Here is a 15,792-nt window from a genome sequence, read left to right as displayed (position 1 = left end):
TATACATTTATGACATACCAGATTTGCAAATACAGTACCGTTTGTGATACAAAAGTGTCCAGAAAAAGAGTGTATATACATTTGACGTAGAAACTGTACATTGGAGGAGGTTGGGTAGGTGGGGTGGGGTTGGGCGGGTGGGTGGGGGGCTGTACATTGGAGGTGGGGGGGGGGGGGGGTTGGGTAGGGGACACTGTACATTGGAATACTGACAAAGCCATACTTGGTCATTTACTGTACAACTGGGTTAGGACATTTGTAGGGGCCAGTTTCAAATTGCAGTCTCCCGTAGGTGTTTTTTGATAGTGTTTTTGAAGGTGGGTAGTGATTCACATTCCTTTACAGCTTTGGGTAGGGCGTTCCACATTGATGTGGCATAATTGCAAAATGTGTTTAGTCCCTTGTTTGAGCCGAATCTGGGTTTAACATGATTTGTGGAGCTCCCTCTGGTGTTGTGATCGTGGTATTCACTGACCTTTGGGAAGTATTTTGACATGTACATGGGTACCTTGGTCGTGTAGTGTATCTTGTAGACCAGGCCCATTGCAAGTTGCTTTACTCTGTCGTCTACTCTAAGCCATCCTAGGTTGTCAAAGTGGGCAGGGGTGAGGTGGGTTCTAGGAGTCAGGTCAAGCAGTAGTCTGACTAGTTTGTTTTGAGATGTTTGTAATTTGTTTTTTAGTGCGTTTGAGGTGCTTTGGTACCATGAGGTGCAAGCATAGTCGTAGTACCCTTGAATGAGTGCTCCTGCCAGAGTCTTCAGGGTATTCTTGTTTACCAGAGAGGAGATCCGGTACAAGAATCGAGTTTGTTGGTTGACTTTTTGTATTACATTGGATGCCATTTTGTCACAAGAAAGATTAGCCTCTAGGATGAAACCCAGGTAGGTAATTTCATCTTTCCTTGTGACAATATTGTCACCCACTGCAACTGAGAAGCCGTCGGTGTTGCTGAGTTTGTTATTTGAACCGAAGAGAATGGACTCTGTTTTGCCCATGTGTAATGATAGTTTGTTTTCGGCCATATGCAGATTTTGCCTAGTTCCGAGCTGAGGGCTTGTCAGAGACCAGCAGGGCCGAGTTGTCCGCAAACAGGAACAAGTTGCAGTCACAAGCTGACGACATGACATTTGCATAAATTAGGAATAGTAGTGGTCCTAGTATGCTTCCTTGTGGAACACCACAGCTCACTGTGAGGGGGGGGGGATAGGGTACCGTTTACCTCACATGATTGATGTCAGTCAGTGAGCTAGCGAATACGACACATACCAAAACATAAAAACTGGATGAACAAACACATTATTAATGTTTTAATATGTCAATTGTAAATAGCTACAGATAGTGAATTGTGTATATTATTCAAAACCATAACATATTATTTGATGGCGAGTGGGCGGAGCCAAACGACACCACTCTTCTGTTGGGGGATCGGTTAGAGAGGTTCATAGTTTAACACACTAGAGCCAATGGCCCAGCATTACGCAATAACCATTTGTATTTAAGTGAGATACAGTGGACACATCCACCTCCCCCTAATCAATTGGAAAGTCAATAGGAAAGGACTGGAGCAGCCTATAAACATGTGTATTGCAGTGTGCAGTGCACAGGTTGAAATGGTAGTAGCATTACTTGTTTGCTCTAATAGCTACCCGGATACCTCCAGTATGGGGGGAAATAGGCTAGCTTACTTAAAGCCTATAGCCCAGGGCTATTCAACTGGCGGCCCGCGGGCCAGATCCGGCCCGCGGGATGATTCTGACCGGCCCGCAAAAGATTACATGATAATAATAAAAAAATTTAAACTAATTTTACTTTTTTATTTTATTTTACTTTTTTTTTTCACGTCAACGTTCACACGCACAATTTAGCCAAAAGTCACTCAATTAATGACAGATTTCATTGATAAATTGAGGGAAAACTTTGCAAGTCGATTTGATGAATTTGACATGCCCAGATAATTGATGCATTTTGTGAGCAACCCATTTGCCAATGTAGCTGCTATTTCCACAAAAGGACAAGAGTTCCTTGCATCACTTCACATTGATGAAGGTCTCCTGCAACTTGAAATAATTGACATGCAAGCATCATCTGCTCTGAAGCAGGCACTTGAGAATGAATCCACCACAACATTTTGGATAAAGTGTATTCATGTCAACACATTCCCCAAAATAAAAACGCTGGCAATATCTGTGCTAACAATGTTTGGCTCAACATACACCTGTGAATCCAGTTTCTCTCACATGAATGCCATTAAAACAAGCAACGTGCCTCCTTGATAAATGAGCATTTGCATCACTGTTTGCGGGTAGCCCTCACTTCCTATGAACCCTCTTTCTCTGCCATTGCCCAGTCAAAGAAGTGCAATCTCTCTCATTAGATGTGTGTATGTAGGCTAGGCCTGTCTACCCCCCACCCCCCCTGATGTTTGAGAGTTAAGAGTGGACAATACGTGCTAATAAGATGCTGTGATTTGCTGTTGTTGCACAGACATGAAGCACTTTTTCATAAGCTCAGCTGCACTATAAATGTGTTTTTTTGTTCAAGTGTTGATGTTAGAATGTTCAGATGCACACCATGCACTTGTTTGTTTTTTATTTTATTTTTATATTGAAATGTTGAAGAGGAGATGTTGCAGTTGTTGCAGTCATAAATGAAGCACTTTTTGCAGGAGATGTTGCAGATGTGGCACATAAATGAAGCACTTTTTTTGAAAAGTATACTACTTTTGCAATGTAGTTAAATAAAAGTTGTGAAAATGTGGTTGCGTGTTGTGTCAAGTGTACATATATTCATAGCACGGGGAGGCGCCGTGGCAGGCCGGCCCCTGGCCCCTTGGGTTTCTGACAATGTGGCCCCCTGAACAATTTAGTTGAATAGCCCTGCTATAGCCTATAAAGGGACTTGAAGCAGTTCTTAACAGTGCTATCTATCTAGATGGTTTAGTATTTATTTATATATTATGTATTAGAAATAGTTGAGTATTTATTGATTTTGGTATTCCTGAATGATATATCAACTTAATGGCATAGGTTGCCAGCAGTGTTTTAACTTTTCTTCCAAACAAGTTATCCAATATCGTGGACATGTCAGGGGAACAGCTAGGTTGTCATTAACATCTATTGTAGCGGGCGGAAACAAACCCCCAGCTAACAGTGACACACACAACGGCAGAACATTATTACAGTACTTTTCATTTTCATGCAAGCAGCCAAGCACTGTTTCTGTAATAGTATGAATTTGATATAATATTTTTTAAGTTTGTATTGGAGCTGGCAAGAAGCACGTTGTGGCCAGACCATATGGGAAGCAAAACTGAGCATTTTCAATGACTGCATTTGGGCTTTCATGCCTGGCACTGTTTAACATTGAAGACTTCACTTTAAATAAATGTTCTGTTTTAAAAGGAGTTGTCCATGTCTTCAATACTATAAAAGCAACAATATATGGATATTAAACATCCTGGCAGAGTACATGCACCTGTGGTGTCAAAAAAAATCCCTTAGGAAAGAATAAAATAAAATAAATTCCCTACCTACCCATGGCCAAACTGACAACCAACAGGAAACCAGCAATATTTTTTATTATGCCTAACTAGCCAGAGTTGTGAGTATGCCGTATGAACAGCATGGACTCTGATCATCTTACCAACATCATTGGTATGTAGGAAATGGTGCTAGGGGTGAACAATTTTAAATATGTCCTAAAGATGACACTGGTCAGAGGTGGTACTACAAAGGAGTTTTGATTCTTGGAGTCACAAGAATCGAATGTAAACCTTGCCTGCCATCTCAAATGAGCTGTTCCATATTGTTCTCACAAGTCTTCAGCGTGGGGGGGTCGCAGCTAGGGCTGCTCGATCATGACAAATCATAAATACAATTATTGATATTGAAATCACTATTATTAAACATGATTACTCATTGATGGCACCGCTTTCTGAGTAAAAAAGCAGATAGGATGATATACTTGGGCTCAATTATAGTGTGGATCATGTATCAGTGATAGTGTAAGATTCCCCCAAATACTTCACTGTCGTTTTGCAAAGCTTGCATATTGTGTGAGTCTTATCAAGTTCCGTCTTCTCAGAAGTTTGTAATGCTGTTTTTAATTATTTTTTACACAAACCAAACGTTTTGTTTAAAAGTTATTATTAAATAAATAAATTGTATTGTCTATATTTATCGTAACGATAGGTCATACAGACCCTCATCTGTACATTTGTTTGCACTGTTTATTCTTTTCTGTTCTTTTTATATTCAGATACAATTTTATTTCCAACTGTGTATTTATGTATTTATTCTATTACCCTGCCCATACATGTACATCCTATCTTAAATTCTTACTCGGATGAGCATAATAAACAAAGTAGTGGACTATAAATACTTAGTTACCGTCTCCCTCTGCCCCAGGTTCAGCCAGCAACCTACCGATTATTAAAACGGAAGAGGATGAGGGCACACTTGACCCACCCGGGGCTCTTTCCTTTGAGATGAAGGAGGACGACACAGACCAGGATATCGGTATGTTACTTTCTCTTTCTACCATTCTCACATTTAAGAGAATCAAGAGGTTTATTTGTCACATACATACCAGGGCATACAGTGAAATGCGGGTGGTCATGCTCACATTGATTGTGCAAATACAATAATAAAATAGGCATAGAAAAAATAAAATAGGTAAGACCCAAGATATGCATGGTAAAAAAGACATGCTAAGTTCCTGAGAAACTGGTTCCTATATACACTACAATATACAATTTACAATTTTAACTCTTATAGTAAAGTATCTAAACCAGGGGTGGGCAATTATTTTTCCCGGGGGGCCGAATGAGCAACTGAAAATATGTTGGAGGGCCGGGCCAAAATTCCAAACTCAATTATGCATAATATACATTTTATTTCTATATAAAAAGCAGTAAATGGCATTGTTTTTACCCCTGGTAAGAGTGTATGTTATTATTTGGCAATTAAAAGGTGAGGTTGGCTTTCAAATATCATTTATTCAAATAGAATTTATTTCCAAAATGATAAACAAAATGTGAAACATTAATAACAAAGGGCATGTATGAAAAAGTGCTATACAAATAAAGTTATTATTTTGAGTTTCATATACTATTGAAACAAGGATTTTCTTAGCTTTCTAAAGACATCACATCATCTTATAGCCAAAATAAACAAGACATGTCGCTGAACTGTGTAAAGAAAAGTGTCCCAGTAGCCTTTTTTACTTTAAATGCCTATATTAAACATTTAATGTTTTCAGAACTGTGCAAAAAAAAAGATCAAGTGTCTCATTTCACTTGTTATATTTCCACATTTTAGTGTTCTTCAGCTCTTTTTTTTCATTCAGTGTGATAAATCCAGTCTCTGTTGAGCTTTAACAAATCCATCAAAGTCAGGTTGCATGTCTGAGGTGGAGATGCGAAGCACAGCTGACAGATGTTCATCAGTGAGAGAGGATCTGTACCTGGACTTGGTAAACGTCATGACTGAGTGTCTGTTTACATATAGGTGGATCCAAAGAGAACCAACATCTTCTGAGCATGTCTCCTCGTGTTTGGAAAGTTCTCCTCCTTGAGAGCAGAGTAGAACTCTAGCAGTGATGCTGATTTAAAGTGCTCTTTCAGTAGTGAATCTGCCCCTGCATACCAACCAGTCAACCAGCCATAAAGACATTCAATGTCTGGTCAGAAAACAACATTGAGGCCCTTAGAGGCTCCTTTGAATGTACTGATTGGGATGCTCTTGTCGAGCCAGGCTCAGACATAAATGATAAAGTAGATGTAATATCATCATACATTAATTTCTGCATGGACACAGTGATACCCTCTAAAGAGACAAAAATATTTCCTAAGAACAAACCCTGGGTAACGAAGGACCTGAAAAGCATTCTTAATAAAAATAAACGTTTTTTTCCCTGTGGGACACCCGAGGAGAAGAAATGTTAATAAAGAGGTCAAACGAGCAGTGAGACACACAAGGCTAAACTATAAGAATAAAATAGCAGATAAATATAATTAAGGTGACATGTGTTCAGCCTGGAAAGGAATTAAAATTATGTCCGGGATAAACACCAATACAGCCCCTAAAAATATACAAATGGGAAATAGTAGCCAGAACTCCCTACCAGACGAGGCAAATAAGTTCTCACCTGGACATCCACTGGAAGTGTCCACACAGTCTGTAGGTAAATGTTTTAAAGAGATTAAGGTAAATAAAGCTAAAGGGCCAGATGGAATATGTGCTGATCAACTGGGTCAAGTGTTTCAAAGACTATTCCAGCTCTGCTTGGACTCAGCAGTGGTTCCTGATCTCTGGAAGAATTCTATCATTCCAATTCCAAAGATCAGCAGACCCTAAAACCTCAACGACCTGCGGCCTATCGCCTTAACATCACTAGTAATGAAAAGTCTGGAGAAAATTGTTAAATCTGAAATTGTTGATGCAACCAGATCAGCTCTTGACCCCATGAAATGTGCATATAGGCCTGAGAGGGGTGTTGAAATTATTTATTTTGAACTCTGTACATGAGCACTTAGAAAAAAAGAACACGTATGCAAGATTACTCTTTGTTGACTTTTCGTCAGCCTTCAATACAATGCAGCTTCACATACTTGTAGAAAAACGTATAAATTACTTTCACTTGGATCACCAACTTATCAGATGGATTATCAGTTTTATTACATGATATAGAACTCAAGACGGTAAGTATAAATGGAAAAAGTTCCAATAATCTACTGGTTCACTGCAAGGCTGTGTTCTTTCTTCTCTTTTTGTTTTTATACACAAACGACTGTCTTAGCAAATATATAAATCACCATATTGTAAAATTAGCTGACGACAGTGTTATCCTATCTCTTCTCAGTCAGTCAGATAGATCACATGGATCAATAATACAATACTTTGTAGACTGGTGTGATGGCTGTTTTCTGGATTTAAATGTATCCAAAACCAAAGAAATGATTATCTCACCAAAACACATATACGTCGCCCCAACAACCATCCACGGAGCCGAGGTGGAAATTGTCCAGAACTACAAATACTTAGGAACTGTTTGATGACAAACTCAAATTTAGCGACAACACAGATGTTATAATAAAAATGGCTCATCAGCGTCTACTGTCTTCGTAAACTAAACTCCTTTGGAGTCGACCAGAGAATTCTGACTGTTCTTTTATTGAGAGTATTCTAACCTTTTAATTTGTATGTTGGTTCACATCCCTCTGTCAAAGAGACGAGAACAAACTGCAAGGTGTTGTCAACCTTAGCTCAAAAATTATCGGCAGAACACAAATATCCCTAATGTAGTTTCACAGTGCTCAAGAAAGCACATAATATAATTGATGACTCCACATGTCCTTCATGTGAGTTTTGACCTGCTGCCCTCAGGAAAGCACTTTAGACAGCCTGCCTGTAAAACAAACAGAAGAAAGTTTGGGTTTGTTCCAGAGGCCATTCAACTGGTGAATGGCCACAGTACAAGGAACATGCACCCTTTGACCCCTTGATTTTAAAATGTTTTGACGAAAGTGCACTTTTTTTGTACTGACCAATTTATTTATATTTAATAAATATCTATTTATTTATTGGACTTGACGAATCAACAATGTAGGGATCCCATTCTGGCAGTGTCATGCTTGTCTCTTGTCCCTGTTTTGTCTTGTTTAGTCTTGAATGTGTAGAAATTAGAGCTGGGCCGTTAACGTGCTGCGTTAACGCAAGACTAGTATCGCGCGATAATATAATCGACGCCATTAATCGATAAAAAAATAATAATAATAATAATATTAAAAAATCTATATATATTTAACCTTTATTTACCCAGGGTAGGTTCGCTGAGCACAGATGCTCTTTTTCAGGATTGATTGATTGATTGAAAACTTTATTAACAGATTGCAGAATGGGTACAATACAGTACAGCTCAATACACACAATTGTTAAGGGGATGCAGACCAGAGAAAGACTTTCGTCTTGTTTACATCAGGGTCCCCCATTTTCAATTCATCAGGACATATATGACATACATGACATACAGATAGTCAGTACTGCTACATCTATACATTTATGACATACCAGATTTGCAAATACAGTACTGTTTGTGATACAGAAGGAGTCAGGAAAAGGGAGTATATACATTTGACGTAGAAACTGTACATTGGAGGAGGTTGGGTGGGGGGGGTTGGGTACACTGGGATATTGACAACCATACTGGGTAATCTACATTGGAGGTGGTTGGGGGGGGGGGGGCACACTGTATATACAAGCAAAACTGTACATTGAGGGGGGGGGGGGGGGGAGACACTGTACAAACAAACAAAATTGTACATTGGACTATTGACAACCATACTAGGTAAATGACTGTACATTGGAGGGGGTTGGGTTAGGATATTTACAGGGAAACGCCCTGCTTCACATTCACACAGTTACATTCACACCTGGGAGCTGCCCAGTACAACCACACAGTTGACACCATTGGCCACTGAGCAACTCCACTGGAGCAGTTGGGGGTCAAGTGCCTTGCTCAAGGGCACTTCAGCGGTTGGTGTTCCTGCCTGTCCCGGGGATCGAACCGGCAACCTTCCGGTCACAAACCTGCTTCTCTAACCTTTAGGCCACTGCTGCCCCACGGACTGAACTGAATTGAGTGACCTGACTGGTTTATGGGAGTTTAACACACATGCTGGACTGAAAATTAATTGTTTGTTTTATGAAATGTTTGCTTATGATTTGAATTGAATCCAATTCAATCAATTTTGAATTGAGCATGACTTTTGAGTGGTTTTTGAATTTATGAAAAGGTAATTGATTGTTACATTTTAGCAAACTAACCTATGATTTAGCTTGCTCAGTAGTCTAGGCCTACTATTAATTAAATTATTTGTCTACCTTTATGTGGTACAGTCTTATGCCGGAGCTATAGGCCTAATTAACCAATTAAAAAGGTAATTTGATTTGCATTGGCAGGGTTTGGCCCTGTCTGGCACTTAAGGGTAGGGATGTCCCGATCGCCTTTTTTGCTTCCGATCCGATCCCAAGTTCAAGTTCAAGTTCTTTAATAGTTGTCATACAGAAGTACAGAATACTTTCATACAAAATGCTTCTTACTGTTACGCTCCAGAGACTGTGCTAGACAAGATAGTATCAAATAACATAATATAGCATGTAATTTAGAAGAAGAAAAATGAGGTCACAGTGTTCGGTATAGACATATGTACAATGTTCTGAGTTACCATATAATATACAATACTATGCAGTGTACTAATGTACAGTACTATCTAGTGCAAAGCAGAAATGGGATGAGGTACAATTTTAGGTACAATTTACAGTAAGGTGTACGAGTTGTAGTGCAATCCTTCATCAATAAATATAAAGTGTGGGGAGTGGGTGCTACAGTGTGTTTGTTTAAAGTGGGTGTGTGCTATAAAGTGTGTGGAGTGGGTGCTACAGTGTGTTTGTTTAAAGTGAGTGTGTGCGTGTGGATGTGTGTGCTATGTGCGTTTGGTGGTTGTTGTTGTGTAGTGTTCATTCATTGTTCGTTTAGCAGCCTGATGGCCTGGGGATAGAAGCTTCTTCTGAGTCTTTCTGTGCTCGCCTTGAGACTCCGGTATCGCTTGCCTGACCGCAGCAGTTCAAAGAGGCAGTTGTTCGGGTGACTGGAGTCTTTAATGATTCTCTTAGCCTTGCCCTTGCAACGCTTGTTGTAAATGTTCTGGAGGGTGGGGAGCCCCCCTCCAATTGTGCGTTCGGCTGAACGTGTCACTCTTTGTAGTCTGCTTCGGTCTTGTGCAGTGCTATTCCCAAACCAAGAGGTGATGTTGCCGGTCAAGATGCTCTCTATTGTACATGAGTAGAAGTTCTTAAGGATCTTCTGACTGACTTGGAACTTCCTTAGGCGCCTGAGGAAGTAGAGGCGTTGTCGTGCCTTCTTCACAACACTGTCAATGTGTGTGGTCCATGTCAAGTCCTCGGATATGTAGGCTCCGAGGTACTTAAAGCTGTTGACTCTCTCAACCGGTGCCCCGTCGATGCTGAGGGGGCTGTAGTCCTTGACCCCCGACCTCCTGAAGTCCACAATCATCTCCTTTGTTTTGCTGACGTTCAGGGAGAGGCTGTTTTCCTGGCACCATCCCGCCAGGACCTTGACCTCTTCCAGGTAGGCCCTCTCGTCGTTGGCAGAGATCAGGCCCACCACCACTGTGTCGTCAGCAAATTTGATGATTGTATTGCTACTCCGCTGAGCCACACAGTCGTGTGTGTACAGGGAGTAGAGGAGGGGACTCAGAACACAGCCCTGGGGGGCCCCTATGTTGAGGGTGATGGATGAGGAGGTGCAGTTGCCTGCTCTCACCACCTGGGGTCTGCCAGTCAGGAAGTCCAAGACCCACTGGCAGAGGTCATAGCCAAAGCCCAGGTCCCTGAGCTTGGCTATGAGTATGGAGGGGACTATGGTATTGAATGCCGAGCTGTAGTCGATGAATAGCATTCTCACATAGTTCCCCTGCCTCTTGTCCAGGTGTGATGCTGTTGTGTGCAGCACATGGGCTATGGCGTCCTCCGTGGACCTGTTGGGGCGGTATGCAAATTGCAGGGGGTCCATGTTGATGGGGAGGGAGGAGCAGATGTAGCCCTTTACTAGCTTCTCAAAGCACTTCATGGCTATGGAGGTGAGAGCTACAGGGCGGTAGTCGTTGAGGCAAGCAGGCTTGGATTTTTTGGGTACAGGGATAATAGTGGACTTCTTCAGGCAGGTGGGGATGACAGCCTGTTCTAAGGACAGATCATGTGATTTTAAATATCTATCGATCCAATCGTTTCCGATCCGATCTTTCACATTAGTAATCAATTTTGACGCATTTTTGTCAGAAACTGGCAGAGCGAGACAAGCCCATCTGTTGCCTATAGTCTGGGGCGCGAGCGCGGAGGCTTTTGTTATACATTCACCCTGAGAAATGTGCTTCTGCTTCATATGAGACATATTAAAAGTTTCAATATATGTTTGCACATTAGTATACATTCAGTGTTCGACTTACGTAATGGTCCATTCTGGTCTGAAACGCAGACGATAATCCTCAGTCACGTTATCCTCCAGGTGAAAAGTTAGTCTGAAAACTTCGCCTCCAGCCTGTCCTCCTTGCAAACATTGCAACTGGCTTGACTTTCTATTTTAAAATGCTTAGTTCCAAACCTCTGACATTAAGTCTAGCTGCTCAAGTCAGTGGATATAACCGTGTTTCGGGAGCGACGTGTTGTACTGTTGTTGTGATGTGGTCGAGCGTGTAGCGTGTAGCGTCTAAATTAAAGGGAAAGTGTTTGTTGCAACGGTGAAAATTAAAGGGGAATGTGTTTGTTGTGGACAATTATTCTGCTCTGTGACAATAAATACATTAATGATGATATATTATATGTAATTTAAAACCAAAACTAAGGCCTCCGTATGAGTTTAAGACGTGGACATGGTCATGTTTGTTGAATAAAATTTTTCTTTTTTTGACTGCCGATTTTTATTATTTTTTCCCGATCCCCGATCCTCTGAAAAGCACGTGATCGACGCCGATCCCGATCACGTGATCGGATCGGGACATCCCTACTTAACGGGAAAAATATTATAGGCACTATAAGTAGACACCGCTACATAAAACAAGCTTGTCTGCCTGAGTGACTGGTGGAAGAAGGAGAAATAGAGATTGGACTGATTGAGTCAAGCCATGTCACATAGTTAAAGTTTGAAATGCTTCTTTCTGTTTTGCTCCTGAGAGTGTGCTAGATACTGTACTGTTCTGTACTGGTAATATTATTTATTTGTGTTTAACTTCTGAATAAAACAATTTATTAAACAAGTACATCTTATTGAACATTATTTTGATATTTCATTACCAATTATCATAGCAAAACGGCAAACGGTCTGTAATGCATTTTGGAAACGGGAGATGGGCTCATGGTGTAATTGGCAACCTGGCCTGAGAAACGTAAGGAGGAAAGAAAAAGTAAGGACTTACTTCTGGTCATTATTTGGGTAGAACACACATATTTTGAATGCCTTCGGCAGATTTAAAAAAAAAAAAGAATTTAGCCATTTTAATCTAGATTAAATCCAGGATTGCAGATAGATTAATCTAGATTAAAAAAAATAATCTATGCCCACCTCTAGTAGAAATGCAGCTGTTTGCCGTATCATGCTCTAAATTGCCCCTTGCGGGACTAATAACGTTTTTTTTAATTGAATTGAATTCGCCTGCATGGGAGTTTGTCGGAATAATGAGATGGTTGCTGCGGTGATGGGAAACTTCACATGACTAATAAACTCATGACAACACCAGTATTACCGGTGACACCAGACATTTTACATAATTACTCAATATCTGTAGAACGCTTACAACGCTACATCCTGTGTGTCTAGTCTGTTTTAATACATTTTTAATTACTAGTATCCATTTGTTGGACGGACAGAGTTAACGTTCTAATTTAAAAATAAACCAACGGACAGTAATACCTTCTGTAAATCTTTGATCTGACTGATCAATGTAGCTGTTATTTAAAGCATTGCTCAAACATACTTTTGCTTGTCTGGACTGATCCTCTGAGCTCCTCTCCAGTCGAGCTTTCATTTCGGCAGGCTTTAAATCCATAACATTGCCAAATCCTTGTGTCGCTTCTAGGGCTTAACGATTAATCGATTTTAAATCGAAATCGCGATTTGGAATGATGCAATTATCAAATTGCAAAAAAAAAGAAATCGAATTTATTTTTTTAAACCAGGAAGTCTCATTGAGATACAAGATCTGTTTGGCAGAGGGAGGTAAGGGGTTTTAGATTGTGTGTTGTGAAGTTTAGACTTCAGAGAGGGGAGAGTAAAGTACAGAAAAAAGGTACCGGTTGATTCCCAGGTAAAAAGAAACATTTTCAGGCTTGGTGTCCTGAAAAGACCCACCGTGTAGGCCAGATGCAAGCCGCATTTTACAATAAACCTCTGTGGGGCTGCTTAAAAAATATATTTATTATAATCGCAAATTTTATCGCAATCGCAATATCTGTCAGAAAAATCGCAATTAGATTATTTCCCAAAATCGTGCATCCCTAGTCGCCTCTAGACCCTTCTTTCTCTCATTCGTGTGAAGTTAAATCTACCCTACTACTAGAAATGAAAGTGAAACTTAAGATGCTCTGTACTGCGAAGTCCGTGCACACTTAACTTGTCTGACTGAGTATTGATAACGTATCTTACTAATTCAATTTTTTTTATTTGATTAATGTTTGCACTGATATGTGAAAATGAACTAAATGGGTTTTATTTATATATCTAGTCATCCCTGTTTATGCTTGAACCTCTATGTTCTCTTAGTTATTTGAGTTAAATCTCTTTTCTTACTCCCTCTTTTTCTCCAACACAGATATCTTCCCTGGCCTTCCCTCCACTAACAAACAGAAGAACATTGACAAACCAAGGCAATGGTTTGACCAGTTTGGGACAAACATTACTACAGAGAGGAATATCGAACCTGCATTATTTTCCTACGGCTGTGACGAGTGTGGAAAGTGCTTCAAAGATTTAAAGCGACACCAGCGTGTTCATACAGGAGAAAAACCCTACCAATGTGACCAGTGTCGAATGTGCTTCAATCAGTTATCTAATTTACAGCAACACCAGCGTCTTCATACAGGAGAGAAAACTCTACCCCTGTGACCAGTGACCAGCTTACTCGTACAGGAAAAAAACATAAATCAGGGTTCCCAAGTGTCCTAGAAAACGATTGACTAATTTTCCAGTCATGGAAAAGGAAAAATATCCTGGACAATCTTGAGTTGTTCAATATTCTCCTATTTTTCCTTTAGTTGAGAATGAACTACTAGGTCTGTCTATCAGAGCTCCCCAAAACAGATAACATTGCCATCTGAAGGGGTTATGCTATGTTCAGGATCATATTTACGTTCAAATGGTAGTTAATGGAGGTGAGTATTTTGAATAGGCTGCTCTCTGCTATGTTGTGGAAAAGCTGAACAGACCCCCAAGTCACCTCGCATGGTAGCACTTGCAGGTTTAATGACAATACAACTTAAATGGCCGGAACTCAGAATAATGTAAGTTACAGTGCTGGGACTAACGTGTTACAGTAACGCCATTACTTTTGGCAGTACTCTAACACATAACTTTTTAAATTCAGTAACTCAATTACCGTTACTAAATGCTTTGTTATTGGGCACAAGGCACGAGTCAGGTTAGCATTTGTTCTAGTAAACACAACATTCATAGGTTAGCATTTGTTGTTCTTAGTAAACGCAACATTCAGAGTTAGCGGAGTGGCGAGCCCGGCTCACGAAATTCAGATCAAACTGTCAAACTAGGTGTTGCAGATCAAATACGAATTAAGATCCAGCGATTGCATATCCGATTTATCACCTAAAATGTTGTCAGAAATAGGGCTGTGCGATATGGACAAAATCTTCTATCACAATATGGGACATTTTATATATATATCAATAACTATATACGGTATATCACAATATAGTATGTTTTCTGTAAATTCAATAAAACATTTGTCTATACAAAATAACTACATAATTCATGACTACTTTTTGTTAATCCTGTGTGTGAACTAAATCCGACACGTGCACAGCACACCGAAAACACCTCTCACCTCGGCATCTCTTTCTACCACAGATTTCACTCATCTTGCGCAAAACCAATATTTTCCATTGATTTGATTTCAGAGTAGGTATGATGAATTAGCAATAATCCACTTGATACAGAAAAATTGGATGCAACAGAATAATACCACGGCTTGAGTCGAGTGAAAACGGACGACTGACAAGCTTTTAAAAACGAAAGTAAAAAGTAAAAACACAAGGTACAACTGAAGGCAATATATTGGGTCCTACTCCAGTGGTCCACGAAAGCAGATGAATGCATTTGTATTCAATAAAAACACGATACAGGTGCATATAACGCTCTGGGCTCTTGCAAGTCATTTGTATTGCTGCTCATAGTGAGATGGTGCACTTGATTTCCATCACAAGCCAGCTGTTCTGTATTCCAGAAACGTCCTGAACACAAGAAGTTCCAGGCAGAAGGAAGGGTCTCTGCAGATACAGATATCTCCACACACCTCTAGTGGTCATAAAGGATGATTTGAGAGCGATTATTTCTGTATGAGATTATTTTCTATAGTTTTTTTAGGAGAATCTACTCGTTGTGCCTTTTGAACTTTTATAGTGGTAGCTCACAGTTGGCCTCTTTAACCCTTTTTATCAAATATGCACTGTTTTGTTATACAATGAAAATTTGCTTTTAGTTATCCTGTTTTTCAAAGTATAAAATGAGGGAATTTGCACTGCAATGTAAATGTTTCATACTATCAGAAGGGTGTGTGTGTGTATATATATATATATATATACACGGTATATTGAAATGCTCAGATTTTAAAATGGTATTGCTTTGGAGTCTTGCTTCAAGGCTCAAAGCCATGTGTTCTACAAACCCCTTTGTGAACCCCTTGGCAATAATGTTTTGAATGCTCATTTTTCTTTCATGTTGTGGAAAACAACATGAAAGAGAAACCCAATGGAAACCCAATGGAAAAACATGCACAACAAATCGCCAACGCTGTCGCGTCCCTGACGAAGACGGATGTACCTCGCCGACGCCCTATCTGCTCCCGGCTGCCCAGAACTCCCTCTGGTGTTGTGGAATTCACTGACCTTTGGGAAGTATTGGGTACATGGGTATCTTATTGGTGTAGTGTATCTTGTAGACCAGGCCCATTGCAAGTTGCTGTACTCTGTCGTCTACTCTAAGCCAT

General features: G+C 40.1%; 1 protein-coding gene across 2 annotated transcripts in view; it reads left to right on the top strand.

Annotated features, from left to right (window-relative positions):
- The window catches only part of LOC311234067 (uncharacterized protein), a 57,613-nt gene extending 43,071 nt beyond the window's left edge, over positions 1-14,542 (top strand). For both annotated transcript variants that reach the window (XM_084321165.1, XM_084321164.1), the window contains 2 exons: positions 4,409-4,519; positions 13,387-14,542. In XM_084321165.1, coding sequence (XP_084177291.1) covers positions 4,409-4,519; positions 13,387-13,679 — 404 coding nt within the window. In that variant the 3' untranslated portion in view covers positions 13,680-14,542. The remainder of the gene's footprint in view (positions 1-4,408; positions 4,520-13,386) is intronic.
- The last annotated feature ends 1,250 nt before the right edge of the window (positions 14,543-15,792 follow it).

This window comes from Notolepis coatsorum (genome assembly GCF_963971535.1).
Source record: "Notolepis coatsorum genome assembly, chromosome: 1".
In the NCBI taxonomy this organism is placed as follows: Eukaryota; Metazoa; Chordata; class Actinopteri; order Aulopiformes; family Paralepididae; genus Notolepis; species Notolepis coatsorum.
This window is presented reverse-complemented; position numbering and strand designations above follow the sequence as displayed.